The sequence below is a fragment of the Anarhichas minor genome, unplaced genomic scaffold (genome assembly GCF_050575085.1).
Source record: "Anarhichas minor isolate MPS153535 unplaced genomic scaffold, ASM5057508v1 ptg000017l, whole genome shotgun sequence".
In the NCBI taxonomy this organism is placed as follows: Eukaryota; Metazoa; Chordata; class Actinopteri; order Perciformes; family Anarhichadidae; genus Anarhichas; species Anarhichas minor.
In genome coordinates this window covers 7,882,212-7,909,961 of record NW_027466463.1, presented here as the reverse complement: position 1 = coordinate 7,909,961, position 27,750 = coordinate 7,882,212, and the positions used below count along the sequence as shown (strand labels likewise).

At 44.5% G+C, this 27,750-nt stretch overlaps 1 protein-coding gene across 1 annotated transcript in view; it reads right to left on the bottom strand.

The window, feature by feature from the left end:
* cacna1g (calcium channel, voltage-dependent, T type, alpha 1G subunit) overlaps positions 1–27,750 on the bottom strand; it is a 208,022-nt gene that overhangs the window by 66,006 nt on the left and 114,266 nt on the right. The window contains exons 7-14 of the mRNA XM_076093207.1: positions 27,252–27,344; positions 26,211–27,117; positions 25,055–25,443; positions 11,147–11,298; positions 10,787–10,972; positions 8,537–8,654; positions 7,183–7,338; positions 3,623–3,688 (exon numbers count right to left, since the gene is read on the bottom strand). Of these exons, the coding sequence (XP_075949322.1) occupies positions 3,623–3,688; positions 7,183–7,338; positions 8,537–8,654; positions 10,787–10,972; positions 11,147–11,298; positions 25,055–25,443; positions 26,211–27,117; positions 27,252–27,344 (2,067 nt within the window). The remainder of the gene's footprint in view (positions 1–3,622; positions 3,689–7,182; positions 7,339–8,536; positions 8,655–10,786; positions 10,973–11,146; positions 11,299–25,054; positions 25,444–26,210; positions 27,118–27,251; positions 27,345–27,750) is intronic.

Below are 27,750 nucleotides of genomic sequence, written 5' to 3'. Positions count from 1 at the left end.
ATCCTTTCTAGAAAAAAGATCCAGCCAGAGTGAAAAAAAAACATACATCAAGTTTTCTCTTATTTTCCAGATTAAGACATCTCAGGAATTAAATAAGAAGCAATCTTCAGAGAAGCCTTTGCATTTTTTTGGTTTGAATACTTATCTTGGGGACGGAGGAGATGTTAGTCAGATAATGTTTCTCATTGTCCATTTTCAGTACGTTGGTGTTAATGTGAAAGATTGCGGGCCAGGATCAGTGAGCGGAAGGGACTGTTGGAGGTTTCACGGGTGTGAAAGCAAAGGTGGAGATGATTGCTTTGGAGCAGGGGTGGCGAGGGGGACAGGACTCGAGGGAAATCCTTGTCCCGGAATAGCCCGGTAGTTTGGATAGCTTGTTTACACTCCGCCACCCCAATTTGGGCACGGTGGCGGCAGCAGGAGATAGGCCAGACCAGGCCTGCTGCTGATAGCCAGACAATAATAGACACCGGGGCATCTCAATTACACCGCTTTAAAAAGGCTGTGAATGGGAGACGGCGGGTGGATGTTGATAGGAGGAAGAGGGGTAATTGTGTGTGTGTGTGTGTGTGTGTGTGTGTGTGTGTGTGTGTGTGTGTGTGTGTGTCCACCAAAATTGCATCCTACCACAGCTGCATTTGAGACGCATTGGTCCAGAATTGGATAGGATACCTGTGCTGTTGTAGCAAACCTCTAAACTAACACCATCAATGTCCGCCACAACAACACAGGTATGGACGTCCAGGAGTGCTGATATTTAAATGAAATCATTAAATCAAAGTAGATTTTTCTCACTGTATGTACATATAAAAATAATAACATCTCTTATTTCCATCTTTTCAATGGAAATTAAAAATGAAATCTCGCCTGTACTGCAAAACTTAACTGCCACAGTCATTATTTTTCAAAATATAATAAACCCCACAAACTAGACTTTTAAGAATGTCTTCATTTTGTCTTATTTTTTAATGAAAATTAAATGGATCAAGAGTCTGCAGCCACACTAGCAGGTCTACGAGGCTGTACTCAGCCAAGCTTTGAGCTAATGCTAACGTCAGCATGCTAACACGATCAAGATGGAACCGTCAGATGTTTGCAGTTTACCGTAATCACCATTCGTGACATTGTGTTTTTTTTTTTGTTAATTAGCAATAAAACCAGAATGATAGCAGAGGCAGATGGCCTCATCATTTAAAGTTATTACAATTTTTCCTGAGGGTGACATGAATATGTGTGCCTAATGTTCATCCAATAGTTGGACGGAAATTTGAGCACAAGTCCATTTGAGGACACCTCCAAGAGAAACTGGATGAAAACGAAGTGATTCACCAAAAAGTACGATTCTTCCTCCACGCCGCAACTTAAAAAAAGCAGTTATTGCCAAAATCAAAATGATGATGAAATTAATTTCCAAATTGGAAGATAATGCGCACCATAAACTTCAAAATAAAACGGAAATTAAATTTACGTTCCTTTTTTTATTTGATTGAATGACTTTATTATAATATTGGCAGTCCTGGACATCTGTAGGCGGCTAGTACATACAATGAATGCAAAGTTTTAAAAGGCAATGTTGGTAAATCAAACTATAACAACAGGTATAACCAGCCAGCAGACTCCACTCAAATCCTCATTAAAAGCATTAAAAGTCTCCAGTGGGCTGCTGCGTTTTAACAATTTGGAACATTTGCCCATTTGAAAGCTCAGGGATCAACTCTGGATAGCAATCGACAGCGTAAAATTAGAGGGCACGAGGACGAGACTTACAACCATCTGTTTTTCAAAGGCCCCGTTTCCCAGAGTGTTCTGACCTTGCCTTAAGAGCCTGGGTAATGCAAACAGAGTTGATCTCCCCCCCTCTCTTTATTAGCTCTCATCCTCTAGTCCGGCTGGATTTATCTGGCTGTGCCGGTGCCTCCCAAACACAAAAAAAACCCAGCACTCAATCCCCCACTTTCTCTCTCATTCGCTTCATCTCTATCCTCCAGCCAGATAAAACAAAGACTGAGCGAGAGAGACATTTTTTTAACAGCACCGGTATAGCGATCTTACCCCCGAGGCTAGAATTCGGAAAAAAAGAGAAGGGTGGAGGGCTGGTGGGAGGTGAGTGTTCAATCTGAGCTTTGACGCGGAGTCTGCTTTTTTTAAAAAAAGAACATGGAGAGGAAGACACACACGATAAAAGTGACGCAAGTCTTGAAGCACTTTCTCTTCTGAACAGTCACTCGCTGCCCCGGTTGGTTTCAGCAGCAAGGGCATCATGCAGGAGGCGGGATAGAGGACCTTTTGATGATGTGACACGTTCTCTGGCAGCCATGTTGGAGGTCCTCTGCTTTTTGTCAACATAGGTGATTCTACAGCTCTATTATGGTCACTCAACTTTCAAAAACACCCTACATGCATTTAAATTTAGCCCAATTGGTGTTGAGCGATTCACTAGAGGTTTTAAGATTTGAATTGTCGAGGCTTGTACCATCACCACACTACAGAAAAAAATACTTTTTGCCATTATGTTGATGGATTGGTTGTGTCTCGTTACGGACATCAGTTTTAACAATCTCAACTTAGTTTCTGCAAAATCATGTTGTTTTTTTTGCCACCAGTTCGGAGAGACTAAATGGTTCTATACCCATAAGCCCCAGCGGGATACGAAGCCAGTGGTTGTCGTAACTGGGAACAGAGCGCCGCAATCTGTTCAGAGTTAACCCAGACCATGAGTTGGGCAAGTTACTCAGGAAGTGAAAGTTATTTAAAATACATGATGCCATGTAATAACATTTCTTGAATTATTACATGGCATCAAAAGTAGTTAGTTAAGTTACCTGTATACAGTATTATCATATTACTTTCGCTAGCCAACAACTGTTTTGGAAGTTGTGATCTGTTACACCACTCGTTGCTGGGGACTCCTTACTGCCCAACACTGACCCAGACTAAAGAAAGCTGACTGATTTGAACTACAAGGAGTAATATTTAGCTTCTGATTGCTTTGTTTTAAGCTTTGTGATTGGATATTCACCATAATGCTCATTTCAACGTACAAAGGCTTGTACCTTTGTCTTCTTTTGTTTTTTTTAATCAAAGAACTAGATTTTCTAACACAGTTGCTCATCTTTTGGAAGATCTCCAATTGCAAGCCATCTGATGTCTGAGCTGAAAAAATGAACTGGCCATTCACTTCCAACATTCGGTACTCTATTGAATTGGTTTGGCAGCAAAACATTCAGCGGTGGAAAAAAACCCTGAAAACCTCTGTGAATAAAACTATGTGCATACCACTAAAGGCAAATTAGAAAATACAGCAGCTTTTCTTTTGTAATTTGGGCGGAGTGGCCCCTTTTTGAGACACTAGCAGCTAGCATGAGCTTGGAGTTTGATAAATGGTCTATCGGGTTTGTTAATCAGCCAAAAGCAAGGCCCACACAGGACCTGCCCACACTTTGAGTTATTCTGCTACTATTGTGTACTCAACAATTTATGACAAGAATGCAACCTCCAGCTGTGGCTGCTGAGAGACCTGACACATGACTGCAAAGCCTCTATAGGGAAGGGTGAGGAGAAACGGGTGGAGAGGGAGGGCAGAGGGGAGGGCGGGGAGGCAGAGCTGCAGTGCTTTACATACCCCTGAGTCTACAGGCAGCTGAATAAGGCTCGGCTGGACATGCAAGTCGTCCCGCTTGCACACTTCCTATAGTGGGAGTGATCATTGCAGCCGGACAGGAGAGGGAGGCGACACGGAGGAAAAGAGGCACAGAGGTGAGAGGCGGAAACCACAGCAGTAGACAAGAGCAGAAGGAGAGAGTTAAAGGACATTCAGCCTGTTGGTAACATTTTCGACTTCACCGTGCAACATGTCAGAGCAACCGTCCTGAATCACAGAGTGCAGTCATTTCAGCGTATTTCAGCGAGTTGAATATACAGGTTGAAAGCAGGAGAAAAGTCAAGACAGCGGAGTCCAGAGGTGAAGAGCACGGCCACGTTTTCACCTCCGCTCAGGGCACAATGTGCTCGGCCCCCGGATGCATTCCTGTGCAGCTCACCCGACAAGTGCATGTGAATCGTGCATGTTCACATGTGTGTGTGTGTGTGTGTGTGAAATGTATGTTTATTGTCAGGCTGAGAGGTGCAATAAAAAAAGAAAAGAAGAGCAGCTCTTGTCTCTTTGTTGTTAATAGATAAACACTGCACTCTCTGCGGAGGATATTGGATTCTGTCACATTGACACACAGTCACAACCTGAACAGAGAGACACAGTGAGAGGAAGACATAGATAACAGGAAGTATGGAGGAGATGAAGAGGATGGAGGAAGGAGTTAAATCAAGAAAATAAAAGCAGGCAAAAGATGATTGAAGAAAAAAAAAAAAAACACCTTCCATCACATGATTTCCCTTCTGTCTTTACGTCCAAAGCAATATGGGCATATTGGAAGTGATACATTTCTGTGCGTCTTGGCTATACAGCTGTACATCTCTCCTGGCTTGGTTCACATCATTCAAACCGCCCGTTACCTAGCAACCCTGACGCAGGGAAAGTTTGACTAAAAATAAACTTAGAAAAAAAAGAAGAAACAAAGGACGCTAAGTTGAAAAAGGAGAGGAAGAATTAAAACGACAGCTCTGGGATGATACAGAAGAGCAGAGGGGAAGAACAATAGACCTTAGGGGGTTTCATTTGGTCTTATTTGTATGAGAATCTGTATTCTCATACAGCTGTGATTCTCATGTGTTTGAAGATTTCACAGGCAGGTAGCAGGGAGAGGATCGTTTGAGCTTTTTTTGCTCAAAAACTAAACTAAACAAAAAAGCAGCTGCCTGCTGCAGCTGGAAATGAGACAATGAGATAGATATATGAGGGCGGACCAAAAGAGCAAAGCTGCAGGCCGGAAAGCCAAAACAACGAGCTGAAAGACGCAAAAAAAACTAGTTAGTGAACCTAGCTTCTTAGCATTAGCATTGTTTGCCACAAGTCAAATGTAGTCCATTTTAACGCCAGTGTTTAAAACATGAATTGAATCAGGACTCTGTGTAATGTAGGGAATAATGTAGAGAGAATGCGTTAACCAACAGCTAACAACGTCTGTCCTCAAGTAGGCCGTTGGAATTTGAGTGATATACGACAGCAGCAAAGTCCCGCCCCTTCCAGTTGACCACCTTGGGAACTTATTTTGGAAAAGAAATGTACGGTAGTCAACGGCGAGAGACAAAATGTTTTTTGGATCCCGTTTGTTGAATTGTGTTGATTCTGTCATCACCAAAAGTTACGTTAATTGACGTCATAACTTTCTCTCTCGTTGAAGCTAGGAGGCCTGTGTGTTTCGTACTGGGATGTACTCGCACGAGCAAACTGACGAACTCTCCTCTCGCATAGCTGCAGCTTTCAACATGGGCAGACTTTGTGAATTTAACGTAATTTAATACTTTTTTCCTCGTTCTGCAAGAACAACGTGAAATGTGCCAAGTTAATGGCCGTGTTGGTGTTGGTGGTATACTGGGCAAGGCGAGAGTTCACTGAGCGGTTTCACACAAAACCAAATGATATTTTCACAAACCTACGACAAACTTGGACTTTTTCGACTTGCAAAGTAATCTTTTAAGTTGACAAACATGTGTTTGGCACAATTCAAACGGGAACAAAAACGTATTTCTTTCTCGCCGTTATCTACCGCAAGTATATTTTTCTGAAATAAGGTCCCATGAAGAAGAAATACCTCACCTCTCTCTTATGAATTATCTTTTGTTCCTGCCCACACAGGTATCGCACCAATCAAATTACAGTGCTAGTTGAAAATCTAAATTTTTCTTTTTGCTTATTACAATTTTCACATAATAGGAATACATGTCACAAACCAAGCAAGACCTAATTTTGGTGTCAGTTGGACTTTAAAAAGTCACCAGAAACGCATTAACTCCAGTCTTGGCCGCCATGTAAAGCCTTCATCTTAAGCAGCTTTGGTCATTGTCTCCCACCTCCCATGTGGCTCCATTCACCACAGCAATGCACTTGATAGTTGTACGGCAGATGAGCACAATAGGAGGAGAAGCCCATTCAAATTAATCCATATTTTATGAGGCTGTCAAGCTCTCTCCCTGCCACCCGCCGTCTATTCTCTCTATCCTCTCGCCCCAAGAGCCAAAGAGCGTCGGAGATCAAGGCATAGGTGCTGTCACCCCTTAAAGAAAGAGAAAGAGAGGGGGAGACAAGTAGACAGCTAGAGACAGGCTGAATACTCGTGTGATTTACTCTCTCCATCTCGTCTCAGTAAAGCTGAAAAGTAAAGAGTGGTCCCTCAATGAGTTTCAGCTTCTTTGCTCGCCGCGAAAAATCTTCAGGGAAATGTTTTTTCCCAAGCTGCTGTGTGTAAACTATAACAGCTTCTTACCCTTTTTCTGTGTCGGAGAATAATCAATAACAGAGTGAGGTGGTGGAGAACATATGATTTTTGCTGTATGACATAAGAAGAGTTGTCCTAAGGAGGGGGAAATATCGGGGGGGGCATGAGAAGAAGTCACCCGAGCATGAGACTGAAACGTTGTGATGCGGGCTGATGCACCGTCTAGTCTAGCAGACATTATGATGCGCTTTATGGCATGACTGTGTTGGCAAATAAGCAGCAACAATAATGAGGATGACTGCTGAGATAGCAGGGAGAGAGTGGGAGGAGAAGAGGCTGACAGCGAGGTGAAGATGAAGAGGAGAGGAGGGGGGGGGGATATGAAATGCTGCAACTTGTGTGTTCTCATGTCCTCGCATAACCCGCCGCAGAGAGCGCAAGAAAGGCTACAGGTTAATTAATGCCCTACAGTGCATGAGTTGGTAATGTATGTGTGGGCGCGGACATCCATCCATTAGTGTTATGCGTGCCTGCACGGAACAAATATGCAGTTCATTGAGTAGTTTAGCCTAATGTCTCAGCCTCAAATGCAAATTTTCAAAAAATAATTAAATAATATATATATTTTCGTTTAAACAGGGCGGAATGAAGATGAGAATACTTTCCAAGACACTTTCACCGTCTTCAGAAATAATTTGTGTTAAGACCTGGAAGCAAGCCAGACCACAGTGCGAGATTCAACCAGTTGACCTGCTTTTTAAATGGAGATAAATAATCTCAACCCGGTGGCCGATTTCTTGGCAGATTCTTTCAGATTTAAGACGAAATAGCTCAACCAGCAACATTGTACCTCGGTCTGGAAACCCTCGACCAAGATGGCCACCAGCAAATTGAAGAGGACGTAGTTGCCGAAGGTCATGAGTGCGATGAAGTAGAGGGCGGCTACAGGAGTGGTGGAGGCCATGCCGTTGTATAACACCTTGTTCCAGTCCTCCTGGGTCAGGATCTGGAGAGGAGAGGAAAAAAAGTATTTATGGGAAAAAGCACAGCTTGGTTCAGCAATTGTTGTGGTAGTTGAATAATATCTGTTTGATAAATTGGCCGCTCGCTAAGCCTCGTCCTCCCTTAGATACTGTTTCTCTACTTATCAAACACTCATGCTGTTTAACTTTCTAACGGTCGTAGTTTTACCACGCCAAGTTCTGGGTACTGTTAAAAACTGTGGGTCCTTCATTTCAGACAGTGGTAGACAAAAGCAGGCTTCTCCTTGCTAGCTGGCAACCATGATTTTAACGGCTGAAGTGACAACCGTCATTCAGGGCATTTTTTATGAACAAACGGGCCCCTGGACACTCACATGCTAAAGGCCCCACCATATTTCCTACATAAGTGCAAGAAAGGCAGACTTTGTGATGCTCTTGCCTCTTTTTGTTGTTGTTGTCTATTCACCTCTCTCTCCATGGTTTTGTGTCTCTCTTTGTCTTTGTAGTCGCTTTGATTCATTTTGTGGTCTCTTTGTCTCTTTTGGTCACTTGTGTCTCTTTGTAGTCGTTCTGTGTCTCTTTGTGGTAGTTTTCTGCCCTCAGGCTTCTGCCCTTCAGGCCCGTTCACTAATCCATCCATGCTGTCATTAGCAGATTTCATCAGCTGAAGCTAGCCAGCTAAGCTAACGACATAATGGGTGATATAACACACAGTGGATATGCTAGTTAGGAGCAGGCTTTATCAAAACGTATCGTCACACAAACTAATGTAGTTTGTTATCAAAGTGCTAGTTGGCTTTGACAGCAACATTGGGTAAGAGGTAGAACGGAAGCTAGTTAGCCGGAAATGCTAACGTTTACAGCTTACATTAGACAAAGCTCAAATCTTAAATGCAGAAGTATTGCAGTTACTGTTACTGCACAAAACACCCACCCACACACACACACACACACACACACACACACACACAGCACAAGACTGACGAGGTCTGAAGTGCCTAGTTCAAGTCGCTCAGCTGGGAAGATGCTGGTTTGCTTCGGGGCACTTCAGCCGGTCCAGTTTGATCACACAGGAAGTCAGAGATTCCAGATGGTGGATGCAGTCGCATTGGCTTCAGGTCATGCTGCTGCTAAATTGTCACCTCATATCAACAGACTGTGAAGTTGAGCGTTAAGCGTTTCACGGAGTAGAGGATGGGTAGAAAAGGGTATATTGCTCACCTGGAAGACGGTCACTATGGCCCAGAGGAGGGAGTCAAAGTTCTTCCTGTCCGGCAGGGTGTCTCCACTCTGCCCCTCGGATCCAAACTTGCAACCAAACAGATGCATCCCCAGGATACTGACACAGGAGGAGGGAGAGCCAGGAGAAAACAGGTATATGTTTACGTCAGGCCAACCCGTTAGATGCAGGACAAATAAACAGAAATAAACATGTTTTGACTCCATCATACTGATAATACCTGCTGCTTGCATGGCAGCTCAGGCAGAATATACTGAACATGAATGGCAATTACTGCTCAGGGGATTGTCACAAATAAGCGTGAATAGAAGTATTCATTAGTTAAGTTTTATTACCCCAAAAAGTAGCACAGGCAACAAAAATGCCATTTACTGTCAGTCAGGTAATAAACAGGTTATTGGTTCATAAACAGTTGGCCCATAATGCATTGTGACAGTAATGTTGCCAAGAAAGGGAGACAAAGTGTTTTGTTTTTTCAGGTTCAGCACCATGGAGAGCGTCACAAACCATGTCAGTGACACCTTCATAGTCATACTTATTAGAAACAAAGGCAATATTTCACCCAACTAAAAGGTGTTTACAATAGTTTGGAAATTAAAGGAGCGGTTCAACAATATCTCCTTTCTTTACGGAGATCGAGCTGGGAGTTGACGAGCACATCCTAGCACGACGGCTGGAAGCAGCGGTGGGAACAGCTAGCCTGGCTCCGTCCAACGTAACTCGTCGCATCTCATTTGTTTCATCTGTGCAGCGCAGAGCGGTGAAAACACCGCAAGAAAGAGAGTTCAGCGCCACATGCAGCAAGACGGCTAATCCGTGGTGTGTTTCTATTATGGAACCAGCGGTCTTTTATTCAGAAACACAGACGCTGAAGCTAAACTGGAGCTGAGGGATCAATGAGCAGGCCTCTGCGGTGTCAACTTGGCAACTCTTCACTCAAATCAAAGGCTGTTTATATATGCATACACAAGGCTCTTGGAGCTCTGCGTGTGTGTCTACCGAAGTGCATGTGTGGCCTCATATATGTGCAGTCGGGTATACAAACATCCCAACAAGCTGCTGAAATGAAGCCGCTCATTGCTCAGATACACCAAACACACACGACTAAGATGGAGCTAAAATCGAAAGTTTCTTGCTTGTGAGTGGAGACACTTTGCCCAAGTTTACCAATTAAATTGTTGGCCCTGTTCCCGCTGTTAGTAACATTGGCGGCTCAGCCATTGCCGTGTTGAGAGCCGCGAGGAGGCAATCCCTCAATCATAGATTTGCTCTAAATTCCTTTAACTTTACAGTACCGGTACATGTAATTGTTTATTTAAGTACTTCATGTGTGATTCCCTTTTTTTTTTTGTCACTGACTTTAGTCCAGATCGTGACAGTGTTGTTTCTACTAACACAGTCACTGGTAGTTGTTCGACATTACTGCCTGCAGGCAAGTTAAAACATCAATTCATTCAAAATCAGCGACCATGTGTATTTGTTTATTGCACACCCTCTTAGCTGTACCAGAGTTAGCTATGAGTTCATTTACATCTGTAGTCCCTGGGCAGGAAACACAAAACATCTCTCTTAAGACAATCGAGATTTTGCATGATTTAAAACAGAATCTGATGACAGTCAGTGGACTGTTTAGTCACTGTCAATCAAATCTGATCAAACCACACCCACATTCTGTCTGGTTTTGAGTGTTAAACATTTGATAAGAAATATCTAAAGATGTTGTTCTTGTTCTTTGATGACGCCGTTTGGTCATGCATAATAAATCTTATCGAGAAATACTTTCGATTTGAAGCGTAGCGTAGTTAGGTTTTGTGTGTGTGTTTGTGTGCGTGTGCAGAGAGCCTCCACACATTGGATTCTGTTGAGCTCAGCCACAGGCCTAACCAGGCAAATGGAAGGGTTGCTGACGAAAACAGGGAATCACTTAAGTCGTATCACCCCATCGACTGATCTCCCCTCCACATGTCTGTACTGATCACGGCTTCTCTCTGCTCCTTGCTTCCCTTATTGACATCACGATGTACTCATCTACCAATTTACTTTCACTCCACACCACTGTGCTTTTAACTCCAAATTTGTTTCACGGCCCCTTCAACTTACCTCTTCTGTTTTCTATTTTCAACTTTCTTTGATTTTGATGGTTCACCCGGTTTTTTTGGATCCGATTGTGAAATCGATACATTTAGCCGTGTCAGACGGGACGCAAGGTCGCTCACTCCTCCTCCGCCTACCTGAAGATGAAGATGAAGAGCATGAGCAGCATGCAGAAGGTGGCCACATTGTCCATGGTCTTCATAAGCACCACCAGCTGCCTCTGCAGGGCCGGCATGAAACGGACCAGCTTCAGCACCCGCATTAGCCGGAAGGTCCTCAGCACCGACAGACCGCCATCCTGCTGACCCACTATCTCCCACACGCTGTCCAAAGAGAAGAGAGGCACACACACACACACACACATACTGTATATCTTCATGTTCATCTCTATAATCAGATTCTGCATTCATATGCAGAGCTGCGAGAAAAGGATTGTTTTTAGTTTCGGGGCTTTGTGAAAAACCCCCGTCGTCAGGAAATCCTTCTCTGCCGCTCACCTGATGACCACGATGCAGCCATCGAAGATATTGTAGGGGTTCTTGATGTAGCCGAAGGGCCCGTAGACCAAAATCTTCAGCAGCATCTCCAGAGCGAACAGGCTGGTGAACACAATGTTACTGATCTCCAACGCATTGGTCAACTCCTCGGGCTGGAGACGGAGACATGGACAGACAGACACACAGAGACCAAAAGAGAGGAGACGTTAATGCATGGTTGATGCTTGTATTTACACTTATCAGGGGATGAAAAAAATAAAAAATTCCCTTGTTTTCAGCTTGACTTTCAGCACTTTGAACACGTTCTGGATGTGCATGTAAAATAACAAGGCGTTTATATGACTACAGTGACAACACCTACTGTGGAGAGCAAATATACCAATGGCTAAATTCAATTCAAATATGACAAATCTGTCCTTTCACACTCTTTTTATCTCACACTAGGACACACACACACACACACACACACACACACACACACTGATCACAATGCTGCTGCTGAATGTGCCTGCACAAAGCTCATCCGAGAATTGGGCTGCCACTCAAATCTAGATCAAACAACCGGTGTGCATGTGCCGAAAAAAAAAAAAAAAAAACACAGAAAGACAGGCAATATAGACAGACAAGAGAAGGAACATGAGCCCAAAAGATAAAAGGCGCGGCACATCCGAATGCGACGCAGTATGCAAATCAGGAATGCACCGCGAGCATCCGTAATTATCGGCGAGGAGAAAGGAGCCGGTGGGGACTCTGTTATGTGTCTGTGGGCTGTGCGACACCCCGGACAAGCCTCATGAGGCCTTTCATCTCCACGCAATAAACAGTTTACACAACTGAAACGCGCTGTCATGCACAAGATTTGCACTGACGTGACACAGAGGATGGAAGGTGTCGAGGGCCCGATCCGTGCTCTGCATGTTCTCCGTCGTAAAAGTGTAAGCAAATGTGCGCACATGTGTGTGTGTGTGTGTGTGTGTGTGTGTGTGTGTGATACTGGCTTTTCTAAAAGTCTCAATATCCCTCTGTGTGTGTATGAATAGAGGCGTCGTCCCAGCAGAGCCATTATCCCCAGGATGAACCAAGAGGTAATGTAATGTAATGTAAACACAATGTGTGTCATTAAGCCTGTCCTGGTGGGCTGCCACTAATCACTGCACACCGCGACTGTTTAAGCAGCGATTAGTCAACACTAGCATGGATACACGAGGAGAAAGGAACACAGAGAGTAACATCACCGGTGGAATAACAGCTCCTCGTGCTGCATCACGGCACCAGTTTGTCTGGAGCTCCAAAAACACGGTGAGTCGGTTATTATGTAATATTGCCGCTGGTGTTGTTACGTTGCTCTCCGGTCATATGGGGAAAAAAGGGTTGTTCCAACACACCTGCTTTAAAGTAATAAACATTTAAAATGAAATGGAAGCACTCCTCAAAGCCACAATTATCCTTTGATTAAAACAGTTATTTTAGCTGGCAGAACAGGGGAGTTGCTGGTCCACCGCTGCCTTCATCAGTTAGTTTGTGTTATTGATGTTGGTGACTCCGAACTAACCCTTTAAAATACCAAAGTCACACAGTGACACGAAGAAACTAACCAATCGAGGCAGCGGTAGACGAGCAGCTCCCCTGTTCTGCCAGCTAAAGTCACTGTTTTTGTCAATGGAGCCCGGTGGCTTGGAAGACTGCTTACGTTTTATTTGAAATGTTTATTACTTCAATTAAAGCAGGCATGTTGGAACAACCATTTCCCCCACCTTTTTTTAGGTGGCTAAAAACAGCAGTACATTGCTTAGCTTCCGTGCTGCTATTCCTGCTCGCTACTCCAAACTGGGGATGTGCCGACTGTCATCCACTGTATACCCTGACTATGGATAAGTACCTGACCCACCCGTACTTCAAAAAGAAAATTCACAACTATCCCTTTAACTCCAGCTGAAATATTGTTTTGTTGTGGGAGCATTTTTTGGAAAATGCACTTATTTGCACAGAGGGTTGATACCACTCATACCTGTCCATTAAATATAAAGTTACAGCCTGCCGATAGCTAGCTTAGTTTAGCGCTCAGTAAACAGGCACATAATCCCGCCCCTAAAAATGGGGAATTTTTGTATTTACACTTTGTTTTTTGTACAATTTTTTCAAACAAAATATATAACAGATTTATTATTGAGCTTTAGAGATTCCCCCCCCCCCCCCCCCTTTATGCTAAGCTAGGCTAACTTACGGCTCCTCATACCTTCATATTTAATGTACAGATTTGAGAAGTGGAATCGCTCTTCTCATTTAACTCCCGCCCGAAAGCCAAGCCTATTTCTAAAAAAATGTATTCCATCGATATCTCACCATGCTGCAGTGAAGTGTACTCTAAGGCGTGTCAGTACGCTGTGACATCAGACTTCAAGCTCTAAACCAAACAGGGCTGTGAAACCAAGCTTTTCAGCTTGGTGTTGAGTCACTCTTTAATTTGAGCTAAAACAAACTAAGTAAATGACTTACATAATGGCAGCTATACTTGCAGAACTTTTTGAAATGTTGCGGTTGAAACTTGATGTAGGTCATTCACTATGGGCATGTGTGCTCAGCATTAGCAGTCAAACCCCAACAACTGTCTACGGAAAACTTCAATTAGAGCACCCTGACAGCGTATCTGAGTTTAAACGAGTCAACCCTTACAAGTCCTTGCTTAGTATTAAGTCATTGCTCCCTTAAGACTAGAAGGAAGGAAGCAGTCGGCCCTGAGGCACAAGACAAGGTCCAGCAACACCAAGACGTAACATTGCACCATAATTGAGAGCCTGAAGCTTCAAACACCGGCTTATGATAAATTACCACTTTTAACAAGTCATCATACCTAAATGACAAAATAGGTTGTAACTGCCTTCCAAAGTGACCCAAAAATGATTGATACGAGTGCATTCTGATCTGCCGCCTCCATGTGCGGGGTTTAAATTTAGACAACTAGAAGTACTTTGTACTGATTATGGTTAAATGTAACCAGCATTGACTGTTGGTAGGGGGAACATCATGGGATCGTCATGTTAGCATTAATAATCTTCATAAAGTCCTTATGTTCTATAAAATCATGTTACTATGGCTCTTCCGAGCTGAGCTGTTAAATGAGATGACGGAAATGAATAACGAGGAGAAATAATTGGGGAATTAGAGTGGAGCTGATTTAACATAAGTGTTTCATCACGTTACTTGTTAAGTTAGTTGAAGTACTACCATGCAACACATGTGCAATGTTGAATAGATGGAGTAGAAAACAGAGTGCAGAGAAGAGGGCGAGGTGACGTCTTTCCCCTCTTGCCTCCTTGTTAAAAAAAAAGAAGAAGAATCATTTGCCCAAAAGCCGGCTTCCTGAAAAAGAAGCTTCTCTCCGTCTCATCTCACCTCTTTGTCACGGTCTGTGTCTCTTCTGTCTGTCTGGGTTCACAGACACGGACGAATCTGTTCGTTTGATCCCGCGCTGCTTCATTGTGTCCATTCGTTTGTGCGCTTATGAGCGCGGAAGCGGCGGCAAATCCTTCATGAACGGCCGCGCACACACACACACACACGTCTCACACACGCGCATTGTGAGATTAAGAAAAGTTCAAAGGGGTACACAAATGCTCTGCCGGGGCACTTGGGATGTTTGTGTGTTCTTTTCACGATGAATGCCCTCACACGCAGATATATATACAACACTCATGTACAGACTAGTGTAAGAACACAAATGAGCACCGCACATCCAGGCCACACCGTGAGCTCTGCTCCCACACTCCTTACCATGTACGAACGCACACTGTAGGGCACAAAAGCCCTGCACAGACTCACACCTTATAGCCGTGCCTGTGGACACACACACACATATCCACACACACCTTTATAATAGATGCGATTGATAAGCCAGAACGAGAAGTACAGTTTTTACGAGGTGAGACTTGGACTGCAGACATCTGGCCTTGAGGTCCGGGTCATTATTTCCCCCCCCGCTGTTTCTGCTCTGCTATTGTTCCAGCTTGTATATCCGACATTCCTCAGACATCATGCGAGATTACGGCGAGGGAACAGGGCCGTAAACAAAAAAAAACTTTTCTCACCCATCGAAATGCACAAGGGAACCTACAAAAGACTACTGAGGTGCGTGAACCACCTAGAGGGAGATGAAACGTGTACGAGGAAGTGAGAGAGACACACTTTGCTTTGCTCATCGCTGGCTGTGTCCGGGGTAATGAGGCGGCAGCAGCATTAGGAGGTAAAGTGTGTTAGATGAGGAATAGTGTAATCTGGTTAGTGCAAATGTAATGTCACCTAATCTGATGTGATCTAATCGAAACGGGAAGCTGCGCTCTGCTTACGCCCTGGACTGTAGATGATGCACCAATAAGTCTGGTGTGTGTGTGTGTGTGTGTGTGTGTGTGTGTGTGTGTTTGCTTCGGCGTGCTACAGAAGAGGACATTTCAAGCATGAAATGGAGAATGAAACACTCACAATTATGGGTGGTTTGGTTGTGATTGAAGAATTGCGTTGATTCGTCTCTGAAGGTCTGCACCAACTCCTTAATATATTTGATGGGAGATCTACACCAGAGATACCAGAGATGATACTACTAATAATACGGAATTCATCTGATTTTATGTACAAGGGTCAATCTTAGGGCCCTTGCTGTTTTAGTTACATGCATTGAATCTTTAAAGGAGCTGTATTTCACATTCTGAATATCATTATAGCAGCAAACAATTGTTGTCTATGTAAAGATGTAGTGGGGTAATGTCTAAATGAGCAGAGAATGAAGTCACTCTCCGTGTGTGTGTGTGTGTGTGTGTGTGTGTGTGTGTGTATGTGTTGTTAACCGAATCTCTGCTTGCTTTTGTTGACTTAGCTGGGCCGACGTGCTTTTAGTGCATGTGAAATTCTCCAGAATCTGCCCCGTTAATGATTATTTTTAGCATATTGAGCACGACAACTACCAGACTAGGAGCAGTCATCCGCTTCTTTGTACTGCAAGAACTTGTCGTGCCTATTTTTATTTGCAGACAATATCCGGCAGCCTGTTCATGTTGATTGGTAGTTCATTTTAAGTAATGGATTACATCAATGGACTTTTCTCAATGTTAAGGAAACTTATTATATTTGGACCCATCTCATACAAAAAGCATAAAATGTTTCGACAGTTTATTTGCTTTTAGTGATGAACTGGATAGTATTTATTGATATGATTTGTCCACACAGTTGTCCGGTTTATAAGTTCTGCCATTTTCAAAACTTTCCCACATCAACTGCAGGTTGTCCAATAATAAATTGTCCCCCTCTCTTTCAGGATTATCAGTGGACATGTACAGCCATACAGAAAGCTGAATGCAAAGGGGAGACATTGTAGATTCAGAGCAAGAGAGGAGAACTTGCTAAATACAGGCAGAATGTTATTTGACATCTCACTGAACCAGGAAATAACTGAATGCAACATTTGATCACCTCATTTATTCTCCCCCATTTTTTGATTTCCATGGCTGGAAAAGCCATCCCTCTATAAACCGGGATTAGCAGCTGTTGTTTTTACCGTCCACGTCTCACCATTGTACTTTGTACATTGTAATTGGGAAAAAAAACAAAACACTTTTCTTAGGCCTGTCTTGGAGGGAGGCCACTGTTTTCAGATGCCAACTCGGCATTCTTCAGGTAGGGTCGGATAAAAGCTGCGTAAACGTTGTCTCTGGTTGGAACAAGAAGCTTTACAAAAAGGGTCTTCTCATTGTCTCTCTGGGTTTGGCAAGGGGAGAAGCTAGTGTGTGTGTGTGTGTGTGTGTGTGTGTGTGTGTGTGTGTGTGTGTGTGTGTGTGCATAATAAAGCATCAGAATGCAACGAGAGACCTTTAAACACAGACTACTGTGCATTAATTCGATAACCTATGGAAATTAAACGCGCCATCGCCTTTAACTAACGATAATCTCAGTCCTTACAATAACTGAACCTAATCCTGCCTCACAAATGTCAGGGCGCTTTCAATTCAAAAGGGGCTGAACTTCAGGAATACAACCAGACATTCAATTAAACCATAATGACCCCAGTTACGTCTATCTATTACACGTAGCTTCAGGAGAGATTTCTTTTCAGATCCAGTGCTTTGGTTTATAAACGAATATGTAGAAACTAATGGCATTCCCGTCAACCTCAGCTGTAATTTGTGTTTTATGTGAAGCACATTTCTGCTTACTAGCAAAGGTTTAGCACGCTAATGGTGAACGTATTATACTCCCTAAACATTGGCACGTTTTTTTCTGAGCACAATAACATGCCCGACATAGCATTTAGCCGTGAGTGAGGCTACATTTCACAAGAGTCAGTTTTGTAATATGTAATAAATGTAATAAAAGAGACATGACCACAATAGGAAATCACTTTTTTTTTTCTTCCAGTGCAACACCGTGGAAGAAAACCCACATCTGCCACTGGAATTTGGGACGGTGACATCCACACGACGGTTCCACTGTACTGTTTGCGACAGTTCACCGCTGCGAGGCAGGTAGTGAAGCAGCTTCCATCGATTTTAAAGGATACCTTGATGTGTCACGGCTAATGGTTCCGTCTCGGAGCTCGATTCATGAGAAACGCAATACGAAGTGGAAGTCCGGTCGAGCATCACTGAATTTCGGCGGTTTCCAAAAAAGACCATGCGGTTTTGGGTTTTTGAGTTCGGCAATGATTAGCTAATTGCAAAAGCGAGTCGAAGTAGTAGAGGTCAAAATAACAGTGCTATCTTTATTACAGCTATCTATCTTTTACACGAGCCATCTGTGTGTTTGTGCCACTAAACGTGGGTTTTTACGGTCCGTGTACCAGAGTGGCAGAAGACCACAGCTCCGGGGGGAGAGCGGTTGGCCCTCGGTAGCTCCAGCGCCCCGCGGCAACTCAAATTCGTCTAGTGCCAACCCCGGCAACCGGGAGTAACAGCGTGCTATTGGAGCACTGGGTCCAACCGGTGTAATGGCAGCAACAGAAGGTTTGCTAATGCGGCGGGGGAGTCGGGGCAGTCCTCCTGTTCTGGGGGTTTGCTCCGGCTGTGTCACTTAGTTAAAAGCTAATTTGATAACTGGGGAGGTAGCTACGTCTCACAAAGCCGCGGCACGCTCTACCACCGCCGAAGCAGCCTCCCGGCGGCAGGGACAATGACTCGTTTTCTCGCTTCTGCCACTTTATTCCGAAGTACACGCACCAAGGATGTATCATTGACCAGCCTGCGGGGCGTCCTCTCACGTTGGACCGAGGGGATCAAGTGGTATTAAAGACAGACCGGGGCGGGGCTAGTCGGTTAGCATGCTAATTTCAGTCGATATCTTTGCAACACAATACAAAGACGCCAATGACATAACGTCAACACTGCAACATCTTCCCATTTTGTTTATATTAGTTCATAAAAAAAAAAAAAAAGTAAACGGAAATTCTGATCAGATCGTACATATTGCACCTTTAACATCAATCTCAAACTCTCAACCCCTGAAACATTTTTCAAAGTGATCCTTCCAACCGTCAACATGCATCACTGTTAAAACAGAAACTTCACGCACTTTCTTTCTCAAGTGGATAGCTTTCAAGGTCGACAGAGTCAAACCATCCTGTGGGGAACGTGACCCAAAAGTGACCTCGGATCACTTTGTGCTCATGTAACAGCTACACGCTGAGTCAATATTCATGTCGGTGCTAAAAGGCTTCCACTTTGACTGGAGCAACCATTTCCAACAAACAGGAACCGTGCATTTCCCAACGTCTCCCCTGACGCCCCTGTCTTCTCTCTGAGCCTCTTAAACTTCTCCTCGAGCTATTTTGGCATCGGCGGCGGATCATCAAGGGAGTGGAAAAGACACGGCTGGAGACGATGGGAAGACGGGGACGACTGGCCACGCAGACAGAGGGAAGTTCTTTATGTAAAGCGAGTGTGAGAGAGAGAGAGAGAGGTCGACCTTCCCGAGTAAACAGACTACGGGCTGTGTCACATAGTTGGCCGAGGCGCAAATATTCCCTCAGCTCCACCATAAATGGTAACGCTCTTAAACTGTGCGGGGAGATAAAGCAGACACCCTCTCCCTGCTCATCCGACCCATCCACCTCCACTCTCCCACCCATCACCTCCTCTTTCCCTTCACCTCCAAGTCCTTACACTCCGTCAGCCCTATCCAACACTCCCTTTAATCATCTCTTTATCCTTCCATCCCCGCGTCCCGCACACATTTACATTCCCTGCACTTGCCTCTTCTGCTGCCCTTGACGTTTCCCCGAGCAGCAGCGGAGCGTTTGTGTGTGTGCGTATATGTGTCTTTAAGAGATAGGCAGCAGACCTGTTATGTGTCACGGACAGCGAGGGGTTTGGGCCCCCGTAGCTCCATACACACCGGGTGAGCTGCGGGGTAACAACATGTCTGTGTTCGAGGGGAACGTGTGTGGATGTCTGAGATACTCAAGAGGCCGGCTTATATCTCAGGAGACGGGTCACAGCAGCATACTGTCCATGTATGTGTGTGTGTGTGTGTGTGTGTGTGTGTGTGTGTGTGTGTGTGTGTTTTACAGACTCACCCAGTGTGCCAGTCCCACAGTTACAAGTTTTGAGATAAAGAGTCAATATTCAGTACTTTGGGAGCAGAATTTAGAGCTCAGTGAGCCATGGAGAGCTGCACTTCAATCACAATAATGAGCAGATATTCTTTATATAAATATACGGATGAATATATAAGGAACACCACTGGGGAGCTACAGAATTATACAATAACCTAAATTGAAACAATAAATGGACCCGCCCTTTACATTTGTATTATTATTTTCGTTATTGATTCATCTTTTATCTTTTCCCATTGCCTAAAAAAAGTGTTCCCATGTGACCTGTGATGTATACAGTATATATACATATTATATATATATATATGTATATATACTTTTCCATCAAACAACCCTTTCCGAGGGTGAATGAAGCCGTTATGTTGCTTTCTTCAAAGCCACTGAACTCCATTGACAAAAACAGCATTTTTCCCTCGCACAACCAGGAAGTATACATACAACGGCATCTCTGCCAGTGCTTTCTTATAGCACACATTCAACACGTTTTAAAGGCCTCAGGGACACACACAGCATTTTAGTGCGAAACACTGAAACAGTGAGTTAATTTAACGCATTAGGAGACAGCGTTAGCATTCGTTTGGGGTCATGTTTTTTGTCCACCTGGTGTAAGTGTAAGTCTTCATAAATCAAAAATAAATCCAGTCTCTTCAGCTGCTCTTAAATGAAAATAAACTAAAATGAAGGAATGCTGTTCACAAGCACAACCACAAGCACATTCCAACAAACGCAGCTGACCTTCTTGACAAATCGACGACATATCCTCCTCTGTCAGATACACACATCGATATTCGGCACAATTCATGATTAATAAGCACATTATGTGTAATCCTTGTCAGCCGAGACATTGATTGGCCTTTAAAAATGGGTGGAAGTTTGTTAGAGTGTGTTCTCCATTTTTCTCTCTCCATCAATTACTCATCGGGGTGGATCTTTAATCTTGTCAAATTCTCTTTAAGGCCCAGTCGGATCTCCACAACCTAATTTGCGGCTGAATGATACATAATTCCAGATATACAGCGTGTGTGTGTGTCATCCACAGGGGGGGGGGCGGCTGGAAAACAGGTCAGCTTGATCGAAAAGCTGCCACACTCAACAGAGCTGAAACACGATTTCTTAAAGGGGCAGTTTTCTCCAAACACAACCTTTCAGACGGAGCAGGTGATATGGAGAAGTGTTTATCTTCATCCATCAGAGCAGTGTACGGATTCAGGATTATGGCAACGATTATGGCATCTCTGATACATCAGACGTGCCCCGGGCACAGGAACGATGAACAATGTTTTGACCTGGCGCGCTCAGTAACGGATTATTTGCAGAGCACTTACAGCTTTGACTGTAGCACGAGGTTAATTGCGTCTATTTTCATGATTAAATATTGAAAAGTGAGGAGCAACTCAGAAAATATGACTGAGAGTAAAATAAAAAGGCATTGCTGATGTTGCCGTACTGGTGCTGCTGCTGGCATGGATACAGGCACCGGTTACAATTCTGCAAACTACACAGTTAACGTAAATTAATCTCTAAATAAAAGAATACCCTGCTCCTCCTCTCCATATTTATTAAACCAGATGTATGTCTTATGTCCTTATTCATCAAACACCTTGGGGGCGTGCGGCAGGTTTGCAAAACTGGAAACATCCAGAACTCTGGATAGAAGACGAAAATCGTCTTACCGTTTTGAAAATAGTTTTTGCTAAACTATTTTTTAGTAAGTTTACTCTTTTTGTTTGCTGTATTTAGGCATATAGGATGAAAGATTGTGTGTGTTAACATGGAAACCCCCCCGCCGATTGTCATTGAATACTTCAAACATAAAGAATGTTCACAAAAGAATTGCAAGGCTGCTAAATCTGCACAACTAAAGAAAAGAAAACACGTCATTCTCAAAGCACCCGCAAAGGTTGCCGTGCACCCCTAACGGCGCTGTCAAGCAAATGACGTCTCTGTGCTCCTGTGCTATTTGCACCTATTTTAATTAGGCAATATGCAGACATTTTGCGCAAAAATAGTCCCATTTCTATGCAAATGAGGGTCATTGCCAAATCAAAAAGATTAGCGCTGATAGCTACACGCAGCTACAGGGAAACTATTAGCGTCTTCAGAGAGGTGGGGGTTACTGAAGTGCATTTATAAGAGGCGTCACGGCCAGACTTTCCAGCGATCATGGCAGCATTGAATGATATTTTGTCTTTTGTCCTCTGCTTCAAATCACGCCACATTGTTTTACAGTCTGAAGGTGTGCGTTTGAAACTGGCAACAGCGCTGACAGGCTGGGATATTGAATCGCAAATACAGTCTCTCTCTGTTTCGTTAACAATTCTCGGCTAAAGTTTTGAGGTATGACTCCGCAACTCGTCGGTTCTCTCTGCCATTGTTCTGCCTACTGTGTTGTTGGTGCAAAGGCAGCATTTATACTTAGAAGATTCTTTGTGGTGTTTCAGTATGAATAGATTTTGGTGTAAAAATGTACCGGTGCACTTCAACATGACCACCTTCAACATGTGAAGGTGGTCCCCCCCCCCCCCCCAAATGCTATAACACATAACAAAATAATACTACTCAGTGTATGTTAATGAAAGACAATTTTAAACTTGTATAGCACTGAACACAGTAAGCTAGTCTCAACCTAATTCTTAAAGTGGGAGTTGTGCGGGGTACAAACTCAAAGACAAAACTCCAGCAGAAAACTTGGCTGAAAGATGTATGTGAAGTTGAAACCCAGCCTCTCCTCCATGTGGACAGAGTTATAGAGACAAACAGAGGCTTAGTGATCCTTGTGTCTTTGGAAGTCGATGGGCTTGCAATCAATGAAGCGTTTCAGTAAAGTTTTCAGCAGCCTGTCTGGAGTCTAGAGGGATCCATGTTACCCAAACTAGGAGAGAGCACTTCAAAGAGAGAGAGAGCGAGAGAGAGAGAGAGAGAGAGAGAGAGAGAGAGAGAGAGAGAGAGAGAGAGAGAGAGAGAGAGCTAGAGAAAGAAGAAAATACTTAAGAGGAGTGAGGCAGGCAGGAAGCAAAGGACGAAAGGTATAAGAGGAGAGAATGACAAAAGAGACAAAGGTGAAAAAAGGAATGAGTAAAACAAAAAGGAGGAGAATTGAAGTGGGAGAAAAGAGAGAAGAGGAAGTAGCCAACATAGGAAGAGAGAAAAGGGGAAAGAGGGAACATAATCCCAATAAAAGGAAAGAAGGACAAAAAAGGGCGGGCAGACGGAGAAGGGCCAGGAAAAGTAAGGACTGAAAAAAGACTAGAAAGCTATAAAACCTCCTGTGTGTGTGTGTCTACGTGTGTGTGTGTGTGTGTGTGTGTGTGCTGAGGATGGCATCTGGATATGTTTATAGGCACTGGGTCAGGGACCGAAAGTAACCCCAGAAAACCTGGTCAGGCTTCATGCTCCTTCTACACACCTACAAACAAACACAATGCATGTGTCACTTACTTTACTCGCGTTATATAACTTTACACAAAATCACACATGCCAAAAGTACAACACAATAGCTTTAAACACAACACACACACACTCTGCCTCTGATTTGGCGATACTCTTTTCCTATGTTGGTTGGGTTGGTAGGTTTGGGAAGGATGAGAGGGATTGGTTAAGGTTAGGGTAAGAATATTAAGGTAAGCCAATCAGAGGCGGAGTCGGGCGGGTCACGCTATGCCATGGTAGGAAAAAAACAGTATAGCCACCAGGAGGGTTCTATGACATTATTCCGCATAATTATTAGCCATGCACTTCTGCTTGTTGCAGGAAGAGTGTGTATATTCAGAGCAATGAGCCTTTGGAACAATGGTCGTTTGTTTTCGGGATAACAGGCTGTCGGACAAATGGGCTTTTGGTCCAATGGGATATTTTTCGAACTATTGGGGTTTCTGGAATAATGGGCAGTCGGAACAATGGCCTGGCAGACGTAGTGAAGAACATTTGAGAAAAGCCGTTCATATCTTGTGTCCTGCATGTTGCTTGGTGTAGGTAACTAAAACCCTTGGCTACGGTTGGATAACGATTTAAGTTTAATATTGAAGAAATCAATGTGTCAGGTCTTGAGCATTGACTTCTTCAATAGTTAATCAACATACAAATCTTCCCAAACTTTCAACAATTGATTTGAGTTGCCTAAAGATGAAAACATGAATAATGTTACCTAATATAAAAAAAATGATTTCAATATATTCCATGCAGTGATGTTACAGAATCTAAAGGTAGTAATAAGAGTACTGGTTAAAGACTGTTTATAGGAAGTGGATGTAGTCATTGTGATGTCACCCATTGGTTTGTGGACTACGGTTTTGAAGCCTCACGTTCTGCATTTTGCTGGTCCCCATCTTGGTTTTTGGCCGACACCATCTTATTTTTTTCAACCAGAAATGACATAAGAGGGTGGAGCTACGTACATTTTAATGCTGATGAAGACTTTTGTAGGTGACCAAGTTGTTACAATTAATCTTCATGGTCTGAAAACACACTGTGAAAGGGTTGAAGTTGTAAGACGAAAACACGGACAACTCCCGGAGCGAACAACGCTGTGGTAGCGACCTGTCAATCACAAGGTAGCCACGCCCGAAAGCATACCCTGCTTTATGGTCTGTTTTACTCGAAATGGGACTATAATTTACAAAATGAACATCATGCTGTATCGAAGAACACTTGGAACTAGAGATTGAGACCATAGACTAACAATGTCTACTGATGTAATTAATTAAGTGATAATTAGGGTCATTTTCTCATAGACTTCTATACAATCAGATTTCTTTTTACAAACAGAGGAATCGCTCTCTGCTGGCCATTAGAAATAATGCCAGTTTAAGACACTTCGGCATTGGCTTCACTTTTCAGAGCCGGAGGTTGCTGCCTGCCTGATACAGATTGCTTGTTAATATCAGGTGTAAATGGGGTCAATGAGAAAGACACCCAGGAGTAAAAAACTGCAGAAACCACAGAAAGAAAATTCCTCACCCATTAAATCACCCCTGTTCCTCTGTGTCTCTCTCACTCTCTGTATCCTCTGTCCCTCATACTCTCTCATTTCCATTTTCTCTCTCACATGACTGTCAATACGCACGTGTAAGCGAACGAGGCCAGAGGGAGACATCAGGAATTCCAGTTGGGCCTACAGGGCATTATGCAATCACACAGAATGACAAACATGTAATCTATAAATTAATCTAATACCTTCCTACAGTCTTACATTAGGTCTCATCTGTCAGCCTGTTATGCACGACTGTCCCACAATGTAGCACCATCCAGCCTCTTCACTCAACTCCACACCCTCACACTTCTCTTAACGTGACAATCAGAAACACGCGTACACCGACCTGCTCATGGAACTCGATCCCCATGCTCAGAGTATTGATCAGAATGGCGATCATAATCCCTCGTCCGAAGTACTTGCTGTCCACGATCTTCCGGAACGTGTCGCACACGAGCCTCCAGAAGTGCACCACCTTCGCTACCGCTTTGCCCAGACTGCAGCGCTGCTTCTTGGGCTGCCGGCTGTCCCTCCTGTCCTTGTGGTGGAGGTCCTGGGTGAACTCGTATATGCCATCGCTGTCGGAGTCCCCGGGGGTCTCGTTGCCCTCTGACTCGTTGGCCAGGGCCTTGGCGCAGTAGGGGCAACTCTCGGGGTCCAATGTCATGGCGGCCGTGTCCATGGCACTGCTGGTGGTGCTGAGGTCACGAGCCGACAGCTGGCAGGAGAGCTGGGCTGCAGCCGAGTGAGAAAAAGGTCAGATGGAGAAACTGAGACGAAGAGAGGAGAGCTGCAGTGAAATCAGAGTGATTGATTGAGAAATAACATAAAATGAATTGCTTTAAACAAATTGTCAAGTCCGATGAAATAAATCTTGTTGTGAACAACAACCTTTTTGGAGTTGCGTGCGTGTCAGAGGGAGTGTGTTTGATAGTGATGGGCAGTGTGTGCTATGAGTAATGCCTTGTCTCTACAGGCGGTGCTGCGGCCAGTTGGGCTGGCTGCCAGCTTTTCAACTGTCTGTACAACCTGAACAGACCTGGCCTGACTTTTTTTGCTGAGCCCACTGCCGTTTCAGAACTTGGCCGGGGCCAGACAGGAGCTGGCTGCGAGCTTTGACATGAGGGATTAACATTTATTGACTCTGGACAGCGTTAAAGTTTGAGGCTCAATCACAACAAACCAATACTGTACTCCAAATGGTTGATTGCAGAAAAAAGAACACTTCCAGTGGTGTGTCCCTTGATTTGTTTCAACAGTGATATAGAAATTAAGCACAGATTCTGACTGAATGAGATACTTTTGTCATTTTCAAACGCAATTTTGCCTTCCAAGTTTTTTTTCTTTATGGGAATACTGAGCAAACACTCAGCTAAGCAAAACACAAAGGAATGCAGCTAATGGAGTTCATCAAACACTTTCCAAGATTGTATTCACGATCATGATTTTCAATGCAATGTATCTGTGACCACAGCCCTGTGAGTTTGCGGAGATTCGTCTACCTGCGGGAGCGCGCGTGTCCACCAGGCTCGATGGCCGTCTCTCCAGGGACATGGGTGGGATGTTCAGGTTGAAGCTGATGTTGGTCAGAGTGCTAGCAGCAGCACTCCCTCGTCTGGACTCCGCCAGGGCTCGAGCCTGCAGAGTGGGGTAGTTCTTGGGCCCTGGAGCCGCAAAAGGTACAGAGTTCCTCTTCATTGCCCGAGACATGGGAGATGGGGCGAGGGAAGAGGGGCCTGGTGTCGGCCCCAGGTTCGCGGGCGAGGGGCTGCAGCGGAGAGCTTCTGTGTGGAACACACTGCGAACTGAAGAGGCATCGGCAGCTCCCTCAGAAAGTTTGGACAAAATGGCCAGGTTTGAGTCAGAGGTGGCTGCCGTCATCGAAGGCGGCACGGCTAATGCAAGCTGACCAGCGCCGGTGGTTGCCACGAGGGCCCCTCCATTGTTGTTATGTGCACCAGCCTCAAAATCCCGACCCTCCAGACACTGCACACCCCCTCCACCCCTTATGCTGCCATTACCCAGGTGGTAGTGGTGGTGGTGGTGGTGGTGGTGGTGCGCCATATGATGAACCAACACAGATCCCTGTCTGGAGGACTTCCTCCTCCTTCTCTGGCTCCGCTGGGGCTCCGTGACCAGGGGCGAGGCGGCGATATTGAGCCCGGCGCGGCGAGCCAACATCCTGCAGATACGGGCCGCTTGTCTGGCCCCCTTGTTGACGACGTGAACCAGGTACTTGAGCAGCTCGTCGTAGCAGGAGCCCGGCTCGGAGAGGGAGGCCAGGGTGCTGGCGTTGGACAGGAAGCGCACCCGTTGCTCCTTCATCAGCTGACTCTCCCTCTGCTTGGTCTCCGAGAACTGCGTGGCGATGACCACCAGGCACAGGTTGATCATGAAGAATGAGCCAATCTGAGGACAAGGAGGGGTGGGAGCGACATTGTTATTCACACGCTCGCACGCGACTAACCCACTTGTTCAATCATCAGCAGACACACAGTCACACACAGCACACACAGCTGGTGGCCCCGTGAAGTGGCACTTACGATGATGAGTAGGATGAAGTAGATGAAGTTGTAGAAGGAGTGAGCATCCATCACAAAGTACATGATGTCCACCCAGCCCTCCAGAGTGATCACCTGAAGAGGAACACGGGCAGAGGACAGGAATATAGAGGGACAAGGAGAAGAAAAAAAGAAAACAGGGATCAGGCAACCCAAACAAGGAGAAGGGAATAACAATAGGAACAAAAAGAGATCATATTTTACAGTCCGGAGTGTTCCAATACTCAGCAGAAGACTAATCACCAACATTTCTCTTGTTTGCTTTACCCCACAGCAGAGCAGCAGCCAGACTTGTGGGGGAACTGATCTCCAATCTGGCTCTCATCCTCCAAAATTACCCCCCTCAGCTAAACAGGGATGAATGGACTCTCCAACAGAAGGCTTTACAGATGATGTGAAGGTAGCAAGCAAATGGTGTGGGAGAAAAGTGGTGTGTCTGTGGTGACCTGCTAATCCTGTAAGCCCTATTTCTCTGATACGC